The sequence below is a fragment of the Alosa sapidissima genome, chromosome 18 (assembly GCF_018492685.1).
Source record: "Alosa sapidissima isolate fAloSap1 chromosome 18, fAloSap1.pri, whole genome shotgun sequence".
NCBI classification, from domain to species: Eukaryota; Metazoa; Chordata; class Actinopteri; order Clupeiformes; family Clupeidae; genus Alosa; species Alosa sapidissima.
The window spans coordinates 7,393,682-7,421,032 of NC_055974.1; the positions used below are offsets into that span (position 1 = coordinate 7,393,682).

A 27,351-nucleotide genomic window follows, 5' to 3' on the forward strand; every position below is an offset into this window, starting at 1 on the left:
TTGAAAAAGTGCTCTGTCATGACAGATGCTGTGCCCCTAAACTAAGTTTGATGGCTGGCATACAGTATGAAATGTGAAAGCTCTCAGATGCTCTAAGATTGTCTCACATCAGCCCTTTTTCTCCAGCTGTCAGCCACTCATGGCCTGTGTGCACAGACCGACTTGTACGCGTTTGTGGCTCTTCGGGGCATGATGGCCTTTCAGCCCATCTTCCGCCGATATTGATCCTCTCAGCAGCACCACGCAGGGTCTTAAACCCAACCCCTGGCTGGACTCTCCACAATTGAGATGTTCAATCTGCTCGGCTCCAGAACACTGGGATGGCCTAGTGTGTAGCGTTTCACATTCGACAGCCACTGCATTTGCAGGTTTGGAATAGACCACAAAATGCAGACACAATGGATATGAAAAGAATGCATTTTCAAGTTCTAAAATCGCCCACATACAACCCAGCAATGTCTACCGTGAATACATTTTTTTTTTTAAAAACATTGCGACTGTTTTGGTGCCAACGGTGTCTCCGTGTGATCTGTCAGAGCATATAGTGTGGAGGTAGGCAATAGGCGCAGGGCATAGGCTGGCACTGTGCTGGGCGTGTGGTGGGGGGTTGTGAGAGCAGAGGGAAGGTGGGGAAGGCGTGAGGATGGGGGTGGTGAATGAAACACCAGGCTGCAGCTGCCTCCTCGTGCAGCCCCAGACAGGGAAGCCGATTGGTCTGACGTGTGCTGCCCCTGCTCCCACTCCTTTTTGCTCTCTCTCTTTCTTTCTCTCTCTCTCTCTTTCTCTCTCCATCTATCTCTCACACACAGTAGCTCTCTCTTTATATTTCCTCTGCCTGTTCATGGCCCTTTCTCTTTCAACCTCTGTTCCTACCTCACACTATATTTCTCTCTCTCTTCATCCCTGTCTTAATCTCTCTCTCTCTCTCTCTCTCTTGCCGTAACAACCCCACTTACTACTGCAGAGTAGAAAGGAGCGGCATGGACAGATGGCAAAATGAACAAAGACATGAACAAAATCTCAGCAATTAAAGCTCTTTGAATCTTTCAGTCATCCAGACTTGTATACATCTATAATACTGTAAGGTATAGAGGGAGATGAGGTAGGAAGGCAGATGGATCGAGAGAGAGAGAGAGAGAGAGAGAGAGGGAGAGAGAAGGAAAGAGGGAAAGTGCTCCTCACCACTCTGTGTGCATAATTCAGGGCTTGAGGAGAGAACGCAGATGGACCCATTTGGGTTCTTGTGTGAGCCACACATCTCTGAGCTTTTTTTCCCCCCATCAGAGAGATCCAGGGAGAGGAGAGGAGCCGAGAGGAAAGGAGGCTTTCTTAAGGGACATGCTTCCAATTTTAGCTCCTCCAGTCAGTGCCTACTGCCGCAGGCCTGCACTAAATGGACTGCTGGGCGTTTTCCGCAGGCGAGCTGCTATCTCAGCAAACGCTCCGACAAGGTCTCAGATTGATCTCAATAGAGAACAGGAGTTCTACCTACTGACCCATATTTGCCTAACAATAACTGATTTGGGATTTTGGTCTCCTCTTACATTATGCTATTCTACTGATGATGAAGAAGAGGGTTAGAACTGATCTGGTGTCAGAGCACATGCAGTAATGTGCTTGCTGATCAAGCAGTTCATGTGGTGCAGACGATATTTTAATGAACAGGCTAATATCAATGTTATTTATGCATGCACATGTAGATGAATATGCAATTACCGCTCACATGTGTCACTGTAATTGAACGCCTACAGACTAGTGTGGTTAACATGGACGGTTGCCATTTCTTTTTTCATTGATCATCTATGAACATATTAACATTCCAATTAGTATTATGGTTATTTCTTCGGGATTCATATACCTTGCAATTCCTTGGTCAGTGCCCAAATAGAGTGTGAAAATTAGTTGGCCTTTTTTTTTTCCTTCGCATGTCGGTTTCTATGGCCACAATGGCGTATCAGTGGAATTGGGATGGTAGGCAGACCACAGGTCGCACTTTACACCTCCTCCTAATTCTCACGCACACAGACGTAAGGGCCAGATATTCACTAGTTTGAAGGCAAATTATATGCATTTATGTATGCATGTAGGTATGTGTGCATGTACATATGAAGGGTTCAGATGCAAAAGCCTCTAAATGCCACCTATGTCAAAAATGAGATAAAGATGGTGAGGGGATGCTCTCCACACATAGTATACGCTAATCAAATAATTTAACTTCTAAACCCACTAAATACCACTCTCTTCCTGGTCTGAAATATCGATTTATAGGCAAAAACCTATAGGAGCCTGAATTTAAATGCTCATTTAAAAGAAAAGTGGTCAGACGGATTTAGAGGGTTTTGCATCTGAACTCTTCATATTTACTGTATGAATATATGTACATATGTACTATATGAATGTATGTAGGTATGTGCATGTATGAGTGCATCTGTGTGTGTTTGCTGGATGTAGGCTACATTATGTGATTTTGTGTGTGCACTGCAGGTGTGTGTGTGTGTGTGTGTATGTGTATGTGACTTCACTGGAGGTGTGATAATCTGGCTTGCCATCTCCGTTGAGAATCATCAAAGGTGCATGCTTGACCATCGATCGTCAGGGTCTGATAGCCTGGCTGTTCTCAGGCCTCCAAAACAGGTTCATAGAGCCCCATCAAGCTCTGCAGCAGTATCCCTCTTGATCTTCCCCTGGGGGGACATGGCCATGAAAAACCAACCCAACAAGAGTGATCCTTAGGGGGGAGCCTGGAGATGTTTTATCCACCTACCCAACCCCCCCACACACATACACATACACACACAAGCACACACTTGGAGAGAGACATCTGTCTGTCTGCTAATTAAGGTTAATGAAGTACCACCCAGAGCTAATGGCTGTCATTTCCTTATCTGAGAGAGATAGGCCAGAGAGAGCTTTCAACATGGAGGAGCGTATCGACCACAGCATGGCCAATAGCCTCTTATCAAAGAAGATGACCCTTGAGAGAGGTGAATGTGTTGAAGGGGGTGATGAGGTTGATGCTCCCCCCCCCCAACCCCCACTACTGAGTACTACCAGAGACTTTCTAATGAGGAGACACGGCACTCAAAAAATCCTCCATAGAAATGCATGGGGTTAGTTTGTCTACGCATACAGTATCACACCCCTTCCTCAGCAAAACGTCGACATGTGAATACATTGAGCCAATCATGTGGTGTGATGTGAATACATTGAGCCAATCATATGGTGTGTTGTGAAGATATCTTGCCAATCATGTCTTGTGAACTCGCCGCTGGAGCAAGATTGGTGTCGTGAAGCCTTGCGCACACGCATTTCTGCTGAGTAGGATGCCCGATGAGCGACCAAAAAGCGTTGCTATATGGCCGCCGAGTGGAGGGACTTGCCTAAAAGGACTTTGGTACTACAGCACGCTCAGAGTGATATTTGTAGGTGGGTTTTGAAATCTCTGGCAATGCGTGAGGACAAGAATCGTTCCAGATGGAGCAGCGACCCTTCGCCCAGAGCCGCTGCCGCTATCGCGAGTGACGGCGGGGATATGGCATTTAAAGACTCTGGAGCACAGGAGAGTTTGACCTCCGACACACGAGGCGGAGTAGCACAGAGATGAGCACCATCGGACCTGACGGAGCCTTCGCACCTCAAATGGAGTCCGTGCTTCAGCTAAATCCACCTGGGCAGCCAGCGACGAGAGCTCCTCAATCAAAACACCTGAGCCTCCCTCGCAGCTGCGGCTGCTGTTTCCAGACGCACCCTTTTCAAATTGCCACTGGGTCCAAAACGCTGTGCAATGAGAAGTAGTCAGGGGGAAAAAGAATGTATTCATGTTTTTCAGGACTTCAGTGTTCAGCAGCCATTAACATTTCATGTTGAAAACATTAATAAGCCTCATGTTTCTTTAAGTACCATCTGTGTCAGCTTCTCCCCAGCTGTGATCACAGTCACTTTACAGTGGTTTTCACTCAACACAGCAATATTTATGTTGCTGTATTTCAGGCGAAGAAGTGGGGGGGAAATCAATGCACAATTTGAGGCGTTATCTATTTTTCTAATGTTCCCAGGAAATGCATCAATGCTTCTATTGTTCTTGGGGCAGTGTAACATAAAGTGTGTATATGGGAGATGCTGTAAGACCTAATGCATCTACCATGGGGAGGAGGAGGGGGGGGTATATACATGAGATCTTGTGAAACATAATGCATCTCCAATAGGAGAGGATCAGTTTTTGGCCTTTGTGGTAGTTTTGGAGCAGTGGACTGTGTGTGAGTCAGGGGTTGAGGGGGTGGAGGTGGAGGGTGTATGTGCGAGAGAGTTGTGTTGTTTGCAAACATGGGTCAATCGAAAGCGCACCCGGGGGCTTTCTGAACCGGAACGCGAGCAGTGGCTCAGCCCGGGGGAGAGTCGGATAGCAGCCGGGTTGGAGCATGCCAGAACTGGAGGGCAAAGTTCCAGTAAGAGAGAGAGAGAGGGAGGGGGAGAGAGAGAGAGAGAGAGAGAGAGAGATGGCAAACAATTGGCGATGCAGAAAGCGAGCTAGTGAGCGCTTCATTACGATCCCACAGTATCTCCAGCCAAGACGACCCGAGCGAGGGAGGAAAATAAAAGCCCGTGCGGAACGAGAAAATATACATTCCTCCTCCTTCTCCTCCTCCTTGCTCTCACCCCCGCCCCCTGACTATCCTCGCGTCTCCCATCTCATCCTCCTCTTATCCAGGCCCGGCGGTCGCGTGTCCGATCAATGGTCGTACATCAGAGTCTTTGTGGGTCATAATAAGCAGCTGGTGATTTGGACAAAGAAGGGTTGCGGCCGGGGCCCCGAGTTGAGTGGTGTGATTTAGAATGGGCGTTTTTTTGTTTTGTTTTTTTTTTTGTCTTTTTTGCTTCCCCGAGGCTGACGGCGGAGTAACCAAACAAATAAGCCAGTGACAGCTTTATCACAATGCAGTGCCACCACCGCCTTTGCCGCCCTGAGAGAGAAAGAAAGAAGGAGAGGGAGAAAACAGAGAGAAAGAGAGAGCAGATAGGGAAAGAGTGAGGAGAGAGAGAGAGATAGAGAGACTGAAACAGAAGGAGAGGGAGCAAAAGAAAGAAACAGAAGAGAGAGAGAGCAAAAGAAAGGAGAGGAAAGATAGAGGGTCACAAGTCAGCAGAGTAGCATCATTCAGGCCCTGCCCGACTAGTTGAACAGTAGCAGATCTTGTCTGCATGATCACTTACCATTTCCATTCGGAGCTCCATATCCATGGAGGGCATTCGTAAAGGTTGTTGTTGCGCAGCTCTGTTTTGCGTTATCAAGTATAGAGAGGACACGCGCATGGAAAAGTGCTGCTGATTTATCCCCGACATCAAATTTATGCTCCCATTACATTTTTTATGACACAATGCTGAGTAATCAAGGCGACTAATCACCGGCTATAAAATGAAAATACTGTTAGAGTGCATTAGGTTGGAAGTCAAGCGTCTTCACCTAATTAGTGCCCTTTCAGCTGGTCTCTGTGATTCATGCGTGTGTGTTTGCGCTTCCGGGGCGGAAAGAAGTTGCAACCAGCAAATGAAATGCTACTCCTCACAATCGGTCTGTGTGTGTGCACGTTTATCTGTGTGTGTGTGTGTGTGTGTGTAGTGCATGAGTAATCATCTCCACGTAATGACAGTGGAAAGAATCATGACTCCTCACTTTCAAGCTTCCCTCTCTCTCTCTGTCTCTCTGTGTGTCTCTCTCTCTCTGTGTCTCTCTCTTTCTCTCTCTCTCTCTCTCACACACACACACACACACACTAGTTCTCTCTCTACAACATGTAGTCTCATCTTTCTTGGCCTTCCTTCTCAATCACTCCTCCATCATCCCCCCGTTCTGTTGGCCTGACCTCCCTGAAGCTACCAGGAATAGACTCCAGGCACACCGGAGGGATTGGCTCCGAGGGCCATGTTTACCCTGTTTGCCTGGCGAGGGGGTGGGGCGCGTTCTGGACCGGCGCCCTCTGGAGGAAGTGAGAGCAGCACCGGCGCCCCGAGACAAGGCGGCTGCCCCTTTCCCCTCTCTGCTGCGAGGTGGACCGGGATACTATGCAGGGCCGCGGGCAGATGGCCGAGCAGATGGTCCCCCCCCCCCACTGCCCGCTACCATAGAAGGGAAACGTTGCTAAAGCCTGACATCCAAAACTGACCACAGAAGGGTCTTCACGCCCAGGAGACCTTCCAGCTGACCTCTCCCCAGTCAGCGGATTTGGTCTATAGAAATTGAATTCATTGAGAAAAACAAGACATCAATGCAATTCATTCACGTTTTTACACCTGGTTCTCTTTTGCAACATGCACGGTTCCAAGCAATGCTTAGGGTCAGATAGGCAGATAGATTTTAGAGACAGCGGGAGGTTAAGGAGAGGGTTTCCAAAAACACTGGGCAGGCCTTCAGTTTGGATTCGCTTCGAAGAGGAAGGAAGATTTGGGGGTCACTGCTCAGAGATGATGTTATAAATATAGCTCTCTCTCTCTCTCTCTCTCTCTCTCTCTCTCTCTCTCTCTGACAATGGTTTATGGGTCCAGTTTGGGCAGTGCAGACATTCAACAGTACTAAATAGAATCAAATCACTAACTGGAATCCATGTATAGCTTTCTCATTGTACATGTACGGTAACTGCAGATTGTCCTCAGTAACAGATGCAGCATCTAGAGAGCCGTTTTGGGAATTGCCAGAGCTCAGCAATCGCAAGAGAGAAATGCAGGCAGGACATAAATCATGGTGATTGTGGATAAATTCAATCACAGTATTGGTTTTATTTTATTTTTTAAAAGATGCAGTATATAGATTGACGTGACACTGAAGAAAAGAGAAGAACTGCATGTAAACCTGTTTTAACAACAGCATACGGTATATAGGCAACAAATAGGCAACATTGTGGTGAGAGCACTGATCATACCATGGAAATGTATATCTTCCATATATACATATCCTCGGCCCCATCCATATGTCCCTATACTTACATCTTTGCCTGAGTGCAAAAAAAAAACAAAAACAGGAACTCATTTTGGGTTAACAGTGAAACATTACTGCTAATCTGGAGAAAGCCTGGGAGGGAGGGTATTGGCATTTGGCCAAAGCATTTCCCATTCATTCTTACCGTGAATAATCATTTGGAAAATATAGATTTGATTATGAATCAGAACATCAGTAATCACACAATTCCTTGCACATTATTGAAGAGGCAGTATTAGATATGCTCCCATGGTATTTTCCGATGGTTCAACAGTTTCACAAAAGACCTGCATAAAATGTACTTGGGCCAAGGCAGAGTTCCTACTCAGACATTTTTGGAGACATGGTAGCCTCATCTGCATATATTGAGCTTGGCTCTGTGTGTTTATTGTTTGTGTGTTTGTTTGTTTGTTGAGAAATTACCAATTGATTTGCGGACAGCTTCTTTGTTTATCATTGTCGTTGTTCATATCCAAGAATTTGCAGCTTGCTAAAGTGCATTGAAAAAAAGGTCTGGCGCTGAACAGGAAAAAAAATGACAAGACAAGAAAGTGCCTTTGAGACAAGAGAAGCCTTTGGGCCCTTTGGGTGGACTTGAGCCTGATGGGGAGTAGGTCGGGGAGATTGTGGGGGTGGAATTGTAAATAATTAAGAAACGCTGAGCGATGGTTTCCCTCCGCAGTGGAAGGGATGGGGGGTGGGGGTGGAAGTGGGGATAGAATACTACTGCGGGAACAGCCTCTTTACAGTCCTGTCCCGTAGCAAACTCAGTCATGGGTCTCACACTATTTCTCCTTCTCTCCCACCCTCTCTCTCTCCCTTCCTCCCCCCTCTCTCTCTCTCTCTTGCTCTCTCTCTCTCTTGATGAATTCCCTGCTTTAACAAAAAGTGCTGTTTGTATATAAAGTAGTATGCTTGGAACCCTTATGTTGTCACTTTGTTCTGTCTCGTACGGTGTTTCCATTCTCCATCTTGGGGTGAGCTCCTCAGATCCCATCCGAATGCCTCTGTTCCACTTATGCTGCCTGGAGTATGTCCTGGGATCATACCTGTGCATTTTAGAGTAGGCTGCAGTATGGAGCTGTGATGTTGAAAATGGGACAAACCGAAGTCTTCTTCTTCCTCTTTCATTTTTGCCGCGTTGTGCTCAGCGGCGGTCGGAGACTGCCTTCCTTTGGTGTTTGTATCTGCTCACAGGAAGGACTCCAGGACAGAAAAACGGCAGCGTGTAGCCAGCTTGAATTGCACTGATGCAGTGTTTATGCCTTTAGTATACTTCATAATATATGTCTAAGTATGTATCAAATGGAAGTGAAGATCTTTGTGTGTTTGTAGAGTATCAAGTAGACAATGTACTTGGTCTCTTCTGTTTTACAGTTGCAAATGCTGGCAAGTTGGCTTGCTTATTGTGACGCAAACCAATATTCATAAGTTTATATGTAATGGATACTTAAAGGAACAAGTAATCAGTCCACCTCCTCAAGTTTGCAAGTTGAGAGTGAAATCAACACTTCAAACATCTAGCATGAAATTCAAATTGGTCAAAGGCCTGCTGAAAGGAGTAGGTTGGTGATGGACATAATACATATTAGTCAGTCAAATGATCATCAAGCCTTACAGGACAGGTTATATTATCAATAGGATGCTATGGGGTTTCAAGCATGCTGGGTTATCACTAATCTATTTTTAGTTGTCATTATCATGGGCATAAATAACAATTTATATCAGCCATCTTTGAATTCTTGAAGTCAACGGTTAAGCATATATCTAACACGGGCAAAATGGTGATTCACACCAACATAACCTAGATTATAATATCAATAAGCTTGAGATTATGTAAGGAAGGCAGTTGTCCTAGACAATATTCAAGTCGTACCAGACTTGAGCTGGATCATTATTCAGGAAAGCGCTGTAAATGGCTGATTTTGGTTATTTGCCGTTAAAGGCACACTATGCAGGTTTTTTAGCTTAATATGCAAGTTTTTTAGCTTAATTTACCTTCGGGTTGAATGGTCGCCGTCTCGCTTCCCCCTAGCGCCTGTGAGCGGAAAAACCACCCTTGCAACTTTGGGCCGGCGGGCCGACGGCCTCAGTGTCAGGAAGTATAACGAGTGTAACGAATTGCTTTACTGCATTCAAATACACATACACGCCAGGCACCGGCTAGAAAAAGGCAGCAATGGAGTTTCTCAGACATTAGTCATGACAGAGCAAGCGAAAAATAAGCAAAAACCGGAAAAAAACAGTAAGGAAATTGCCAATACTGCATAGTTTACCTTTAATTGCAGTCTGAAAATTGAAAATGACTCTAACTAGATTTAATCTGGACTCTGGGCTCAGTGTAACTCAGTCATCTTGTCTGTCACTGTCTCTGACACTGTCAGTAGTTGCAATATTGCTTATGACCACGGAGGTAATATGGTTCTGAAACATTATGAAAGTCAGGAATGATTGCTAGCAGCAACCTGTAAAATAAGCAATATACAGTATTATAACACAATAATATATCTTACTGTCTTACAGTAAGATAATATGCAATATAGAATTCAACTGCAATATTCAGAGAATTTTCAAGTCACTGTTCGAATGGCAGTTTGGGTTGTGTATTATATGAGCAAGTCAAGTTAGAAATCATGAGTGCAAATGAAGTGCAAGGTGGCCTATAACATGTGACATTGGTATTGCTATTAGTATAGTATTGTTGTGATCATACTGAGGTCATTTTGATATAAATTAGGCAATACATCATGAAAATGTGTAAAATGCAGACCCTAGTTGTTAATATTACTGTGGCGGAAAAATGGAGGGGCAAGCACACAAGTGCATTATTTTTTCATAACCATGTCTGGGAGTGTTTTATTTAGCTTATTTCTCAGTGGCTGCTTAGACATACATTTATTGGAGGTCCTTGTTCTCAGGGTCTCCATTTTAAAACTTAATTTGTTTTGTAGAACTATCTAAATGTAAATCTCAAATACTCTGAGGCAAAATATTTACTTCTTTTATCTTATGTATTTTAGACTAGCCATTTGTCTGGTTGAATGCATTAATAAGCAACCGTAAGTCCAGCCTGCCAAGTTCCTGTTGGTGTAAAGCCAGTAGTCCATAAGCTCTAGTCCACTTCGCAGCCTTTACTCAGGAGCCCAAATGATCGTGTTCACCGTATTTATTTCCAGTCAAACGTATATCTCATATCTGTCATATCATTGTATAGCCATTTGTTTAATAAAAACTGACAGCAGAAGTGCTGGGAATTTCTGGAATAGTGCCAAATGATCGATTGGCTCTCTACTGCCTCTCTGTACTCTGCAACTGTGTAGAGATTTTAATCAACATCTTTGCCTTGATCCAAGCTTTCCTTGCTATGGTATAATTAGATATACTAAAACAATGCAAGTGGCCAATCTAAATTTGCATAATACATAGCTGAGACACTCACTGTTGTCCTCCAGCTGTAGAGAAGGCAAGTGGAGAGAAGTGCTGGTTAGGGGACATTTAAGGGCACTCCTTAAGGTTTTCACTAACAGCTACTCCATCACTGGAATCGCTCGGCTGGATAAACAGTTCCACCCCTCTGAGCATCTCCAAAGGCAGAGGTGGGATAAACCAACACAGTTTCTCTTCATTCACAGCTAGTCTGACCAGAAAACAGCTGTGGTTTAACTGTTATATATTACTTAAACTTTACTACTTTATTCAACACCTTCTAAATGGTGTTATTGTTTTTTTAATATACAGTAAATGCAGAACAATGCAGGTTATGAAGCCACGAGTATATGTTTACATTGCATATTTACAATATATCTCCATACCTTGAAGGAACTTTCTAGATAAGACTTCCAATGCCATGAGAGTTTGTCCTCTGTAATACCTTTGCCTGATGTTTTTGATTATATAGTGCAGGGCTGTAGCATTTACAGAGCAAAAGTTTTACGATTGCAGTGCAGCAGGGTTGTAATTTGTTGTCTCTTAGCCACAGAGCACAGGCTGTAATAAAGCAACCTTGTTTGGAAAGTGCGAGTCATGCTGGGCCCCTATGCATCATTGTCCTAAAGACCTTCTGTGTACTCGTTGTGGCTCTCCCATGCGGCTCTTTAGCTGCAACGACTTTGTTTCAAATCGCATCATTAATAGTGACGTAAAAGTCCGGTCAGGTTTCCCGTCCGATGCCGCAAACTCGTTTGTAACTTTTTATCGCATCAGTCTGGGAAGGCCATCGGTTAACAACATCCCCGCCATCGCCGACCCGCGCGGCGGGCACCCCCGACGACGATGTGCTAGTCCTGCGGAATGAGACCCCCACAAGCGTTTTTCAGCTCTAGTCGCTGAGCAAACGCAGTGCTAATGAATCATTAATTAGGATGAAGGCAAATCGTGGGAGTTCACATTGATCTCGGCATCTCATTAACCTAGTTGAGGATTTTCTTCCTCCCACGTCCGAAGGGGAGAGAGTGCGCGATGACTGCCAGGCCCCCGGCATCAGAATGCAGCTGCCGTTACCTACCTCACTGTTATCTTGGGTAATGGTTAAGCGAGAGAGCGAGGTGCAGCAGAAAGATGGCGGAAGAGGCGGAAGATGGTGACGTGTGCCAATCTCAAAAAGCTGCATGGGCACCATATCAGCAGCTCGTACAAAGTGGACGTTGTTAGTGTATGCAAGTGTCCAAGTTGTCTGGACGGGCATTTTGCTTGGCTTGCGTAAAAAAAACTTAAGATTCCGATGAGTCAGGACGGAGCTTATGAGTTGGCAGACATCAGTGTATGAGATGAGGCATCGTTTTATTAACGGCCTCACTTTCACTGATATCTAAGAAGCAGCACTTTCATCTCTGTCATATTTCAAATTCCAAACACACCCCTGTTACCTTTCTCTTTTCTTTTGGCCTCCCGAAACACTATAAAATGTCAGTGCACACGTACAGCTAAAACGTTAATGGCCACTGACCCTTTTTTACCCATTTGGATGTGTAAATGAACTCACTGGACCATTACAACTCAGCTGAATCAAGTGGATCAGATCACTCTAGTCAGCAACGCCAATAGCTGCTCTTCCAGCAGTATCGCAGTAGGCATCTGTGTTCTGTGGTGTAATGCCATTTGTTCTGTGCTGGGATTGATGCTCTGAGCCCAGAGACAAACATCAATGTTCCCATGCAAAGCAAACATTGCACGCTAGCTGGAGGTGATGATAAGCAATCCTCCGATACTGCCCGTACGCTTCTCCCCCATCTGTAAAACAAATCTGATCCAGTATCGCCTGCGATCAATGTAACGTCAATAGTGCTTGTTCCTGATGGTAGGTCTTGTTCCTTCATTTGTGCAGTTAGATACGGTTCAGCTTGCCTTTGTTTAACATATACCAGTGCCATAACCTGTTTGCGGTTTCAAAGCTTTGGTCTGACTCCATTGTGTCTTTTGCAGGTCAGTGGCATTGTGCTCATAACAGCCATGGAAATGCATCTTATGGTATGCAGCTTATGCTGCTGAGTAATCCTGTACAGCATTGCACATGCATGGGTGTGTTCTGCATAATTCATCTTTCTCTGTATATCTTTAAAGTATGTATATCCATCTTTGTTTTATGGCTAAATGAACTCAGCCATAACAATACTCAAGCAGCAAAAACAAACAATGTCTGGCAGTAAATTACACTGTTGACCTTTAAACCCGTTATCCCCTTAGGCAGCCTCTTAGAGGAGCAAACACTGTGAAAGATGGCGGTCCCAGTTTTGAGGCCAAAGCAGAGAAGGCTGTTAAACCTCCTACTGTAGTTCTGTTCATTTCTCTTCATAATAGAAGCATCATCTACCCATTTGGAGACTAATTCTGCAGATTCATATGTTTATTTTCAGCACACACATTAACCCTTTCAATCCCTGTGTGATCTTGATTGGCCAAAAGGTGTTTTTTGAAAATGGCGCGAGAAGAGGGCACTTCTCGAAGGCCAAGGGGTTTAAAAGATAGGCCGCAGCCATCTTTAAGTCAGATTTCATCGGGGGGCGCCAGCTGATGACATCTCACCTCACCCTATTGCTTGACGGTTGGTCTGGACATTGTTTATGCTGGACTATCACTGCAATACGCTGAATAGTCTTCAGAGATCTCCTGTCTGCATTGTCTCCTTCGGACGCCTTGTTCCAGAGTGCTAATTAGTAAATAGTTAAGTGTTGATTGTTAATTGGATTCGAGAGTGGACAGTTTTTCCAAGACACTACTGAATAAATATACCTTAAATATAGATGGACATTATGCTATTTTAGAATGCTATGTTTATGCAAGCTCTTTACCATAGATTCATCCAGTATTGTCCCTCAGTATTGTAGGAATAGCAGACCTGATATGGGTGAATTATGACAGCCAGATCCATATTTCATATTATTTGAACTAAACTCTTATATACTGTACTGTATATAGGATAAGGCAGCAAAATGTCTCTATGTACATACATTGAAATTCCAGACAGGTGTGCTCTAACTGAAACATTAATAAGGGGATTGAGGCGGCCATAAAGCAGGTGAGAATGCTGTAATGGAGAGTCAGCGCTGCAGCGGGGAAGCTGCGATATCATATTGACCATCCCATAATACTGTGAATAAGACAGTCGTTTCTAAATTGGTCCTCATACGAAAAGCAATACTGCCTCCTCTCTCGCTGAGCGGATGACGGATGATAAGTACGGGAGCGATGACAGAGTAAATCGAACACACACCACTCTCATTTCCTCCTTTTCCCTTCTCCGCTCCCTCCTTCCCTCCCTCCCTCTCTCCCCCTCTCCTCCACCATTTCTCTCTCTCTGTCTTCTTTTTTCGCAGTTGCTTCCTCCAGCAGTTGCTGTCGTTTCGGGCGTTGCTGACAGGACCCCTTTTTTTAAAAACTCTATGTGGATCTGTGACATTTTAGAGCCTTTTACCCGGAGTCACTGCTAACCCTAGGCACATACAGAGGGAGAGGAGATACTGTGCTCTCAGAAAAAGCCATCTCAACTCTTCAACCCACCCATGTCTTTCCCCAGACGGGAGTGCAGTCTGAACGTGACTGATAGGACGACTCCCTGAGCGATGAGTGAAGAGTTCTTCTCAGTCTCCGACAGGTGCTCGTTCCAGCACAGTCCACTCTCCGCTGTCTCTTCGGATAGGGGGCGATGTACGGACATACCCTCGGACAGACTCAGTGAGGGGGTTGGAGCTGTTCGAGTTGTACCCTCAGGGCCTAGAGTGGTGAATGGTGGTGGTGGTGGTGGTGGTGGTGGTAGTGGTGGGGTCGTGTTTTACCGACTCGTCCGCTTTGTGGAGTCTTTGTGGCAGTGACAGTTCCCTGGACGGAGAGGGATTCGTTTAGTGCGGTGAAGCGCACGCGTGCTTGTTGTGTATGGACTCTATGTCCCTCTTGCTCGTTCACTCTATCTATTACATTCTCGCTGCCTCCCATGGTAGGCTTCCCCTCGGGGGATTAGAAGAGGAGTGGATAGGGGGAGGAGGAAGAGGAGTGGTGGGGGACGAAGAGAGATGGCCATCGGGGATCGGTCCCATGTGCTGTTGCCCAGACTATTTGAGAGTGTACGTTTCCACAAGTATCACACAGCCCCATCTCCCCTATCCACCCCTACCCTCCCTGCTCTCTTTTCTCTCGCTCTCTCTCTCTCTCTCTCTCTCTCTCTCTCTCTCTATCTCTCTCTCTCTCTCACTGCATCCCTCCCCTCCACCTCCTGCCTTCTCTGCGCCGTGTTCCGCAGAGCTGCCAACAACGCCATTGCTTGCAGCCGAAAAACGTAGACAGATGAGGCATATTGATTTCCCCTTTTTTCTCCCCTCCCTCCTCACACTTTCTTTTTATTTCTCTCTCTCTCTCTCTCTCTCTCTCTTCCTCTGTTGTTCTCTGTCTCTCTCTTTCTCTCTTTCTCCACCTCACATCCCAGTCGTCGTTGTGAGGTGCATCTGAGAGGGAAGGCCTGCTGAAGGAAGGGCGGGTGGGACTGGCTAGTCTCGGGCAGTGACAGGGGAAACCAAGCGGCTTTGGGGAGATAGCAGGCGGAAAGCAGGACGGGTACTCGGACTTTGTTGTCCTCCTCTTCCTCACCACCTTCATCCTTCCTCTTCCTCCCAGTCTGCTCTTCCTCCTCCTGTCCTGTGGCCCCGTCTGGATGCCCTGCGTCCTCTCCGTCTCTCACCTGTAACAGGTAAGTCTGTCCCCCCTCATCCACACCCACCTCATCCACACACCCACACACACTTCTTCAACATACACAGCAACGTAGCACTTGGCATAGCTCTGTGTATTATGTTTTCAAGGAGGTGGGGGTAGATGTCAGTGTATCAGGATGTTGTCTGTTGTATATCCTTTCCTTTTGGGTATCTCCTATAAGGCCGTATCCACGGACACAAGCTTCACCCTGCACAGGGTGGAAAATAACTGAGGGGTGATCACTCCCAATGCTCCACATAATGGTTACGCAAACAACCTTGACATGCAAGCATTTCCACATTTTAAGATTCACTAGTAGTTGTTTCAGCATGAGAAATAGCATTTCTTTAGTTCTCTCATACTCATACGATGATGGAAACTGTATCTGCCTAGTTAGCACTGAAAGCTAATCTCTGTGTAATGATGGCCAAACATTAGCAGAGCCAACTGTACATCGCACAGATTATCATCCTCACCATCACCACTAGTTCATTATTTAACAAGCCGGACTGTTGGCCCAATGGGCCTTTGGCATTAATTAAGTCCGAGCACGTTTGGTGCCGGGCCAGTTCCTTTGGTCAGGGCGCCTCGCCGGTGTCGAGGAGGCAGTTAAAGAAATGCCATGTAAGCTTGGGAGGTCTGCAGGGCTCAGAGTTAAAGGCCGATCCATGATTGTAATTGTTGATGTTTGTGCTCAACAGCCAATCAAATTACCCCCACCCCCACCCCCACCCCCTTCTGGGCCCCTGAGGCGATGTTGTTGATTGGCTGGAAATTGGAATAGCGCATGGGTCAGTACGATCCACTTTGATTTTCTTTTCACATTTGTAAGCGCCAGGACTGTGCAAGAACATCAGCAGTGCAGTCCACTCCGGGTCAGAAATGGGGCAGGCTGCTCGCTCTCCCTCTCTATGGGCTCCACCCTCCATTCATCACTCTTCCCCCCAGCATGACATCCGGTTAGCGCGCTCCGTACACCTCTGTCCTTGTGTTTTTATCTCACGCAAAGCAAAGCAAGGCAAGGCAAGGCAAAGCAAGGCAAGGCAAGGCAAGGCAAGGCAAGCTAGTCCGGCCCCACTCTCCCTCTTTTGTTCACACGAGACCAGGGAGAGCGCCATCGATCAGCGTTACATGTAATCATTACGCTTGGTTGCTGAAGTGGCGCCTTCCTTGCGAGCGCTGCAGCCGGGCCCCCGATGATGATGACTCATGCTTTTGTGGTGTCCACAGAGGAACGGAACAGCAGCCATGACAGACGCCGTGATGGGCATGAGGGGTGTCCACGCCAAGTAAGTGAACGGAACGGATGGACGGAAGCGCCGCAGACAACCGGGCAGACGCGCTGGCGGACCCTCTGTGCCAAGCACTGAGCGCCGAGATAACAATACACCCTTGCCTTTGAATAACTACTATATGGTTATTGTCGTTGCCTCGCCTCAACCATAATCATTATTTCTCTCCTTTTTTTCCTCTCTTTTCCATCCCTCGCTTCCTCCTCCTCTTTTCTCTCTCTCACAGTGACAATGACCAGTAAGTCAGATATTTTTGTTGTCTATTTTTGTCTTCTTTCTGCGTGACAAGTTATTGTTGATGTTTTTTGCCATCTGAAATGAAATGCTAAGTTTAGCCTATGATGCTTATTATGGCAATGAGACATTCCCTATTCTTATTGAAATAGGTGCCAACCTCAAGTGTTGTCTCAAGTGTTTTTTAATGCATCATTGTCTAGTAGGTGGTGCAAACAAGTGTTTTATCTCTCTGTGTGTGTGTGCGTGTGTGTGCGTGTGTGTGTGTGTGTGTGTGTGTGTGCACATGCGTGTGTGTGCGTGCGTGATTGTTAGTTCTGATACTGTACCTCTGACATTCGTTCTCTCTCTCTCTCTCTCTCTCTCTCTCATTCCCGTGCGTGGTTGTCAGGGGCAACTGGAGCACAGCGGCGGCTCCCAGCCCGGGCCCCGACCTGACAGACGAGGAGAAGGAGATCATCAACAGCGTGATCGCCCGCGCCGAGAAGATGGAGGCCATGGAGCAGGAGAGGATTGGGTCAGTGAGGAGAGAGAGAGAGAGAGAGAGAGTGCACACAGACCAACCATCCATCCACACACACACACACACCGTCCCTGAGAGAAGTTGAGAGGAGAGGGAAGAGGGAGATAAGGGGTAGATGGTGGGTGGGGGGGGGGGGGGTAAGGAGGGCAAAGACAAAGAATTATGTTGGAAAAGAAGGGAGATGATTTATGAGAGAGGACGGAGAAAGTAGAGGAGAGGAGATGCTGGAAGGGGGGGGGGGGGGGGGGGGGTGCTGGCTGAAGAGGAAAGAATTGAGTTGGAAAAACAAAATATTCTATGATAATGATTTAAGAGAAAGAGAAGAGAGCGGAGGGGGAAAGGAACATAGAGAAGAGGAAATGGGAGGAGAGGAGAAGAGAGGAGAAGAGATGAAAGGAAAGAAGAGGAGAGAAGAGGAGGGCAGGATAGAATCAGTCAAGAGAAGAGATCCATATTATATTTCCGGTTGGAGACTAGCAGGAGGTCAGCCAAGAGGAGAGGACAGAGGAGGGGTGATGGAGGAGATGGAGAGGAGAGCAGAGGAGAAGAAGCAGGAAATGAACAGGTGAGATGAGGAGGAGAGGAGTGCACAGAGGAGGAGGGGAAGGTGAAGAGGTGGGCAGAGCACAATAGAGAACACACACACACACACACACACACACGGGCACACACACAAGGGCACACACTCACCACACACACACACACACGGGCACACACACACGGGCACACACACACGGGCACACACACAAGGGCACACACTCACCACACACGCACACACACACACACCACGAGGTGGAAGCGAAGCTATCACAGTGTTCCCATTTACTAGTTCTCCCTGTTCTTCACATCAGATTAGATCAACAGTAATGTGCCTCTCCCTCTTCCAGCCTACTGAAATGAAACCCTGCTGGCCCCTGTGTCCTCTATGTGTGTGTGTGTGTGTGTGTGTGTGTGTGTGTGTGTGTGTGTGTGTCTGTCTGTCTGCCAGGCGGCTGGTGAACCGTCTGGACGACATCAAGAAGACGGTGTGCGGGGACGGTGTGTCCCGCTGCCTGCTGTGCGGTCAGCAGCTGGGCGTCCCCGGGGTTAGCTGTGTGGTCTGCGAAGACTGCAAAAAGGTGAGACACGGTGCACGTCTCAAACATCACACTGCACGGCCGGTCTCACACGTCACACTGCACGGCCGGTCTCAAACGTCACACTGCACCGCACGTCTTAAACGTCACACTGCACCGCACTTCTTAAACGTCACACTGCACCGCACTTCTTAAACGTCACACTGCACGGCCTCAAACGTCACACTGCAAGGCCTCAAACGTCACACTGCACGGCCGGTCTCAAACGTCACACTGCCCCGCACGTCTCAAACGTCACACTGCCCCGCACGTCTCAAACGTAACACTGCACCGCTTGTCTCAAACGTCCCGCTGGTCTCCAAATCACCAGCACTGCCGTTCTGTGAAAAGAACACTTTTTTTCCATTTTTTCGAAAGAAGTCATTGTGATATGGTAATGATATTCAAATTGATACCCTTAGGACTACAGTATATTTTTGTGTTTCTTTAAATCACATTTTTTTCCAGTTTTCGTCTCTGATACGCCATCAGCGGTTGGTTTGCTGCAAGTACATTACGAATTGAAATGAAATAAAACATTAACACAGACTATGACCCTAAAATATGGTCCGTCATGTTGGCTGTTTAAAATGCCCAACTGACATACTGTAATTTATGCAATTATTCTTCAGCTCCATCAATTTAATAGCCCTCCTGGCATGTGGGATTGAAAAGCAGCATTTCTTTGTACGTTTTAGTCAAGCATTTATGGAGTTTTTATTCACAGTGCTAAAATAAAACATTTTTTTTATTATTCTGAAAGCATTGACCAGATGTAGCAGTGGTAGTGGTAACTGCCACAATCACTTCACAATCTGTAATGATATTTTTATCTTGTTTTGAGACTTTTTGATTGATCACTTTCAGACACATTGATATAGACACATTGATACATTATTGAGTCCATAATACACACAGCATGTTTAGGTTCTGTACCCATTTTTAATGACTATTTTGACTAATGACTACTTCTCACTGATTCAGATCCAGTACATTTTTATCGACTAAGATACAGCACATAAGGCATGTAGCTTCACTGGTTATTTACAGATTTACAGAACCTAATCTTTAATGGAAAACATTCTGGTGACAAATCAGACCAAGATCAATACACTCAACTGTATGAAGCCAATCAAGTAGTGGTGTGATGTGCTGATCCTTAACCAGAGAGGTCCTCTGCCCTGTTTCCTGGTCTAGAGCATGTGCTCCAAGTGTGGAGTTCAGGCCAGCAGTAAACCCCGCGCCGTGTGGCTGTGCAACATCTGCAGCGAACAGAGAGAGGTGAGACAGACAGAATGTGTGTGTGAGAGAGAGAGAGAGTATGTGTGTCTGTGTGTTGTTTGTGTTCATGTTTATGTGTGGATTTTTGTGTGTGTGGGTGTGTTTGCGAGTGTGTGAGTGTGTGTGTGTGTGTGCGTGTACTCACATGCTTGTGTGTGTGCGAGCACCGCTCGTGTGCTGCAAATGTACAGCGATGGCATGTGGGAGCGGCCGAGCATGAAAGAAAAAATGAGAGAGAGAGAGAAAGAGAGAGAGAGACGCCCCACAGAAATAGAAAGAATGGGAGCAACCGCAGGCGGGAGACAAAAAGAAAGCCCCATCTACAACCTCCAGCTCCAGATGAGCTCTCCTACACCCCCACCCCACCCTTGTACCACCCTAACTGATTTCTTATAGCAGAATTCAATGCACACACAGCACAATTGGTAATACATAATGCATAGACACAGTAGCCTACATAATAGCGTCATTTAGCAAGGCCTGGATTAATTCCAATGTCGTAGCCTCGGGGGCTCAGCTATAGGTATGGCTTCCAGGGTTCATGGCTGGGACAGCTCTTAGGCACCGTGAGTCTAATCACTCATGTGGACAAGAATAACATTAAACACTCATATGGCTTCAACAAAGCAATCTCAACACCACTACAGACGGCCGTTGGATTTCATGCATCAGTGTATCAATATGGTGGTGGGCTGTGTGTGCGTGTGGGTGGGGGCTGGATAAAAACATCTCTCTCGGAATGAAGAATTGATCAAGAATCGCTCAGAGAAAAAGGCATTTAGATCAAAACTGTGATCAGACTGAATGTCAGGTACCTTTGCAGTGCTCTCACTGGAGAGGGGAATTCTGATGGATTTCTGATTCTGTGTGTGTGTGTGTGTGTGTGTGTGTGCGCGTGTGTGTGCATGTGTGTGTGTGCATGTGTGTGTGTGTGTGTGTGTGTGTGTGTGTGTGTTTTGCCGACACAGGTGTGGAAGCGGTCTGGTGCCTGGTTCTTTAAAGGCTTCCCCAAGCAGTTCCTGCCCTCACCCATGCCCATCTCCAAGCACAAACCGCCGGCGGCCTCACAGATCAAAGCCCCTGCTGCTGCTGCTGCTGCCTCCACTCAGCCTCACACACAGGCCGCAGGTCTGCCTCACAGTGCGCACACACACACTCACACAGAGGCACACAGACACACACACACACACACACACACACACACACACTCACACACACACTCACACAGAGGCACACAGACACACACACACACACACACACACTCACACACGCGCACACACACTCACACAGAGGCACACAGACACACACACACACACACACACACACACACACACACACACACACACACACACACTCACACAGAGGCACACAGACACACACACACACACACACACACACACACACACACACACACGCACACGCACTCACACACGCACACGGACACTCACACATGCACACACAGGTTTGCATACACACACACACACACACACACACACACACACACACACACACACACACACACAGGTTTGCATATACACACACAGACACACACACACACACACACACACACACTGACACACACAGGTTTGCATATACACACACAGGCACACACACACACAAAGGCCACAGGTGTAGTTAAATCTTTAGAATATAAAAAACACACATATACATCCACAATGTTACTCAAACAGATGTATTCGCAATCAGGCCACTGAGATAGCCAAGACACACACGTGTTCACACACATCCAGAAACACAGTCATACACAAAATAGTCGTCCTGCTCAAGAAGACAAAACAATTCATTTGACCATTGTGGTTAAACATATACTATATCCACTAATACACTTGTTTATAAAAGTCATAGTGGAACCAAGCATATTGGTAATTAACAATAGTCGCACACAAAGGAAGACTGCACACACTATCTCTGTTTCTCTTTTTACCATGACAACGAAAATGTCACATCAGAAATCTGACAAAAATGAGACAGTGTTTTGATGAGCGTCAGTGACTCCTCCATCTTCTGCAAGCTGCGATAAAGCGAGGACAGAGAGATTTATTTTATTTGTATTTTTTTTTAAAAAGGAAGATAGCGATCCTCATCGGCTGCATGCAAAATCAGCCCAGAATGAGACACAGAAACCAGATGTGGCGCGCCACCCATATGGGTGATTCATTTAGCGCCATCATCAATTATGTGAATAATTGATCCAGGTCTTCATCAGAACAAAGACAGAACGCTTGTGGGGTGTCAGTCCTCGGGCCTCGGCCTGTTTAAAGCATCAAAGCCACGCACAAGAGACGGCAGGAGCTTTAACTCTCTCTGTCTCTCTCTCTCTCACTCTCTCTCTCTTTCCCTCTCTCTCTCTCTCTCTCTCTCTCTCTCCACGATGATCTTCATTTTAGCGTAATCTAATTTTAGCCATAAGTGGAAATAGAATTAGACAAGGGAGAGACGAGCGCTAATGCAGTTTGGCAATGGAAGGGGCCGTGGCTCTGTGTGCTGTGTACAGCAGCAGGACGGCTGAGAACACTTGTGAGACGACTCCATTTCCAAGTGAGGAAGGCAACAAACAAAAAATAAATAAATCAAAAAAAGAACGCACACAATGATGTCTCGGAGTTTATTTAAAGACAACATGAGAGGCAGGAAGTGGAACGTGATGGCTTAATGGCTGTGAGTCACAACAAGTGGATCAGACGCCATGATACTTAAACGAATGCCATGATCCTTTAATAACAAGAGAGCAAGACAGGAAGATAACAGTGCACATAATACCATAATGATGATACCATAATGTGTGTGTGTGTGTGTGTGTGTGTGTGGGCATCTGATAAAGTATCTGGCTGGGCTGGGACCTTCCATTAGCGTAACAGTATAACAGAGGATCATGATGAAGGGGCTGAGGGTCTGTGCATCTCATGATAAGGAGCTGATCACATTGATAATGGAGTGGATCATCTTCCTATTCTCCTGCAGGTCCAGAGGAGACTCGCGCTGCCCCAGCCGGACCACAGCCTGCAAGTGAGTATGCACACCACCAGGGCCTGGACACAGCCTGGCCACAGAGGCCAACACTTGACCCATGCACACATCACTATCGCTTCACTTCAGCTTCATATTATGTCATAATATTACACTCTGCATTCAACTAGATTTTATTCAGTTGGTTGCACTGAGAAGCTGATTGCTCGTCTTAGTTCAGCCTGCTTGTGCAATGCCCCCCCCCCCCCCCCCCCCACATCATCCAAATGTGAAGGGGAAAAAAAAACTTCATTCAGTCAGCCAGTCACCCCTGTCTTTCATATCAGCACTTCATAGCTCAAGAGTGTTTACACACGGATTTGCATAGCTCCTTCACTTTCATCACCGTGTCTTAACGGCGCGAGCCTGAACAAGGAGTAACATTCCTGCCCCACAGGTACACACTACCTCAGGCGAAAGGAGGAAAAAAAATGAGCGAGAGAGAAAAATCACGTCAGAAAGCACAGCGTCCCCACGCCCTGGGCTGGCAGCATGATAAATGAATGTCTGTTTTATGTGTCCGTAAAACAGAATGGTGCGTGAAAATGCAATGAGGAGATAATGCAGTGGAGAGTGGGCCGCGGAGCTGCCGGGCGTCGCGGCTGTGTGTGTGTGCGTGTGCGTGTGCGTGTGCGTGTGTGTGTGTGTGTGTGTGTGTGTGTGTGTGTGTGGCGTTACTGTATGTAGGTCAGTGCCTCGCACTGGAGCCCGCATCGAAAAACATCAAACTAGTCAGAACACAGAGCTTAATAGGCTGCAAGAGAAAAGTGTGTCTCTGGACAATGGATGTGCGTGTGTGTATGTGTTTGCGTGTGAATGTATAATATTTAATGTGTGTATACACATGTGCGTGTGTGTGTGTTTGCCTCTCTTTGTGTTTCTGAATGTATATGTATATGTATGCACACATGCTTTTCTGCGTTTGTGCGTGTGTCTGTAATGGGCCTGCCTGCTTCTGTACGTGTGTGTCTGTGTGTGTGTGTGTGTGTGTGTGCGTGTGTGTGTGTGTTCGCGCGTCTGTCTGTTCCACAGACACGGAGGTGTCGGGGCGTGCTGGTCACCCACCCGTGGCCGCGAAACCCAGCGTGGCTCCCAAACCGACGCTGCCTCCCAAACCGGCCGAGCCCTACGCAGCGGAGGACAGTCCCGTGGTGATGAAGAGGGCCGTCACCGTCCAGAGCTCCAGACCCGGCCCCGCCGCGCAGGCCCCCGCGGCCCAGCAGGGTGAGACCCGGTCTGGGCACGGACACAGCTCACGCAGGCAGTTTGGCCAGGGTCAGCAAATCACAAACGCTGACATGAGGAGCGAGGACGAGGGCCAACTTACTGGACTAAATAATCCCATTAAAAAAAAAAAACGCTTCACTCACTCTGAAGACAGTTGCTGAAACAAAGAGAAAGTGTCTAAGGGACGGAGATTAAGCTTTTAGAATAGTGTACTGTACTGTAGTGTTATTAGGTATATGGAATCTTTCTGTCCTTAATGGTGCAGTTGGCAATCCTGGGGAGAAGGTGTTGATGTTTCAGCACAACAGCAAATCAAATACTCCGTTTCTTTCCATACTCCTAAAGCAACACTGTTGATTTGCTGGACAAGAGTATGGCTCAGCCCAAACCACTTTGAGTGTTCCCAGTTTATAGAACTAGGACTGTGCAAAAACACCTGTTTTTTTAGCACACACACACACACACACACACACACACACACACACTGGATAGATAGCTCAACGCAACTCAGACAGTTCAGAATGTGTGGAAAATCCTGCTGAATTCAACAAAAAGGGTTATGGGTTCTAATAAAATACTGCACCTTTAAGCTTAAAAAGGCATAAACTGAAGTAGGGAATCTTTCCAGAGATCTGACTCAGGGACGGATGTGGTCCAGATCAGAGCCAGCACCTCCCCGGGTCCTGCTGTCTCTCTGGCGTCAGCACTAGTGTTTTCTGGATGTGTTGCGGAGGGCAAATGACCCCATGCATTTTTCATGTGGAACAGCGCTGTTAGCCGTGACCTGTGCTGCTCCCCTACAGAGCCCGGCTTTCGAGAGCAGACAGCGCCCCCTGCTGTGAGGGAGGAGAGGAGGCAGCCCGCTGCCTTCAACCCCCCACCTGCCCGCCAGCCCCAGCCACGCCAAGAGGAGGCCGATGACGACGCCAACGACTACGACTCCGATGAAGGAAGTAAGGACGCACTTTTACTGGATTGGTTAGGGAGCTAACATCTGATGCTATGTGCAAATTACTTTTTGTCATGATTTTCACCATAGTCACTATAGCATGCATGTAATGCTCAATTATTCAAATATAACAGATGTTGCTATATGATAGTTATTTTATTTTACTACTGTAACTAACTTATGTATTGTATATACCCTGGAAAATTAAAATGTCCAAGTACATTTAAGTCATGTCTTACCTCAAGGTGAATATGTGTGTTTTTATATAAAACTCTGTAGAGTTAGTAATGGCCATGCCTGTCTCAGCTTGGCAGAGTGCACTGAGCTAAACTGCAGCACTGTGACATTCTGCCATGAAAGAAGGTCTGCGCGCCATCTTAATCCGTGTGTGGCGGAGGAGAGCTGCAGCATTAAAGGCCTGGTGTATCACAGGGGTGAAGAAACGCACGTAAAGCCCATCTGTCGTGCCGGCCCACGGGTCCACGCCAAGCAGCCATGTTTCTACAAGTACTTTACCGTTGTCCTCCTGCACTGGCACAGCTGATGGTAAAAAAAAAACATATTTTATCGGATTCATTGAAGAAAGATCAACCGCTGTGACTGAAAGCAGGTGAAAGGCAACTGTGACGTAGTCTCCCTGCTCGACTCAGTCCATTTAATAAGCAGAAAGGACACAAAAATCAGGGGAACCATTTGTCTGTTTGATGGCACATCTGAACCAATAAACTGGCCGTGGATGTGACAAGGTTACGGTCAACAAATCCCCTGCTGGTGACAACAAATAAATTGCTGTTAAAAGCAAACATTCTGGACGGAGGAAAGCGATGACCAGGATACAGTAAGCCTGCTGTTATGTGATGTATTGCCATGTTGGTCATGGCCTACTACATTTTGGTGTACTGGCACGCTACTTTCTTTTTCAATATTCTGTATTGGTAAAATGATAAGACACTTTCTAAGAACGTCCTAACAGTTGTTAGCTCTAGTTCTGTACACTGAACTGACATGTGGGATAGGGCTATTATCTGGTCAGCTTTGTGAGAATATAATAGTTCCTCCAGAGAGGTGTATGAGACGTTACACTTTAAAGACAAGCGTGAGCCGCCTATTGGTTAGAAGTACTGTAATCAGTGAATGGATGACATAACCTATGAGTCTTCCTGGTGGAACTTTCACCTTAAGATATCACTTCTCTTTGGCCACATCCATCACTTGAAAAGAAACGATGATGATGATGTGTTGTTTTCCTGTTTCGGTCTGTGAGCTGCAGTCCATCAATGAGTTCAGTTACCATGAAATGAGATCTTTTGACACCCCCATGAAGCCTTGTCAGAAATGATTCTCATCTTAAACAATGACCCTTTGTGAACTTTGTAATAAATGAGGGGAACCAAATGAGGTCCTACACTGGCTGTCTAAGGCTTCTGAGCACTTTCTATACCCTCATGCACAGGACAAAACAGAACAATGTATGATTGACTTAGAAATACAAATGAATGATTAATGTGTCAGCAGTAGTAATGAATACAAAACCGAATTATAATGTATAAGATTTGTCTGTGACCGGAGATTCATTCATACATTTAGTTCTACAAAGACATGTTTTAAAATTAAGAATAAATAATGAATATAAAACATAGTTATAATGTAAAAGATTTATCTGTGACCAACGATTGATTCTCACATTTTGTTCTAATAAGGGCATGTTTTGTGACATTTTTTATACAGGAGCTTTTGTTTTGGAAACAGATACTGAGCCGATTGATTACGAGATGTTTGGTGATAAAGAACTATTACTCTACCCATCCGTGTACACACTGTCAGCGTGCGTCCCTGGGTGTTTCTGTTTCCGTCTGTGTTTTATGAATACTTCATGAGCTGGGCCGGGGAAACAGCTATCATTTCTCGTAAACGATGTTTCGCTGATGCGAGACCTGGCGCGATGCATCACATCTGTCCGAACGCCCGGTGTTTTGCCGGCCATCTGGCTCTCCGCTACGCCCCGTGCGCTCCCGGTCCGATGCGTCACCTCGGCTTTATGTCCACTGTCCAGCTGTAACTCTGCATGTCATCGCTGGCTCGAGGAGTTCATTCACCCACTTATCTGTCCCATCACCACACAGCCAACCTGCCATACATCAGATAGACTTCAGAGCTGATTATAGGAGAGCAGACAGATAGATAGATAGATGGAGAGAGAGAGAGAGAGAGAGAGAGATTGAGACTGCTTTTCTTGTCTATAAAAGCACTTCTGTCTCAGCTAGGTTGACAAATGGTGCCCTTGTGTTGCCGAAACGTGTGAATCAATATCGGTGAGTCGAGGCGGCAGATAGAGAGACTGAAATAAGCCTGCTTTGGCTGCAGGTAAATCATGTATTCTGGGAGACTTACACGTGTTACACCACGGACCTGACGCTTGGGAGACGTCTGCTCCCCACCTCCCTTTTCAGTCGGTTTATTATAGCTGCCATTTTCTGTTGGGTGAAATGCCATAGGGTGGATTGTCTTGTCGGGTTGAAACACGGGCTGGTTTTCCTTCTCCTGTGGCAGGC

The 27,351-nt window shown here is 46.4% G+C and overlaps 1 protein-coding gene across 2 annotated transcripts in view; it reads left to right on the plus strand.

Moving 5' to 3' along the window:
* The window catches only part of LOC121689325 (rabphilin-3A-like), a 37,617-nt gene that overhangs the window by 1,129 nt on the left and 9,137 nt on the right, over positions 1 to 27,351 (plus strand). Inside the window, exons 2-11 of one of the 2 annotated variants that reach the window (XM_042069042.1) lie at positions 14,886 to 15,146; positions 16,382 to 16,440; positions 16,670 to 16,681; positions 17,069 to 17,194; positions 18,189 to 18,318; positions 19,513 to 19,596; positions 20,565 to 20,724; positions 22,579 to 22,623; positions 23,656 to 23,847; positions 24,654 to 24,803. In XM_042069042.1, the coding sequence (XP_041924976.1) occupies positions 16,400 to 16,440; positions 16,670 to 16,681; positions 17,069 to 17,194; positions 18,189 to 18,318; positions 19,513 to 19,596; positions 20,565 to 20,724; positions 22,579 to 22,623; positions 23,656 to 23,847; positions 24,654 to 24,803 (940 nt within the window). In that variant the 5' untranslated portion in view covers positions 14,886 to 15,146; positions 16,382 to 16,399. The remainder of the gene's footprint in view (positions 1 to 14,885; positions 15,147 to 16,381; positions 16,441 to 16,669; positions 16,682 to 17,068; positions 17,195 to 18,188; positions 18,319 to 19,512; positions 19,597 to 20,564; positions 20,725 to 22,578; positions 22,624 to 23,655; positions 23,848 to 24,653; positions 24,804 to 27,351) is intronic. The other variant, XM_042069043.1, reaches the window with a different exon arrangement.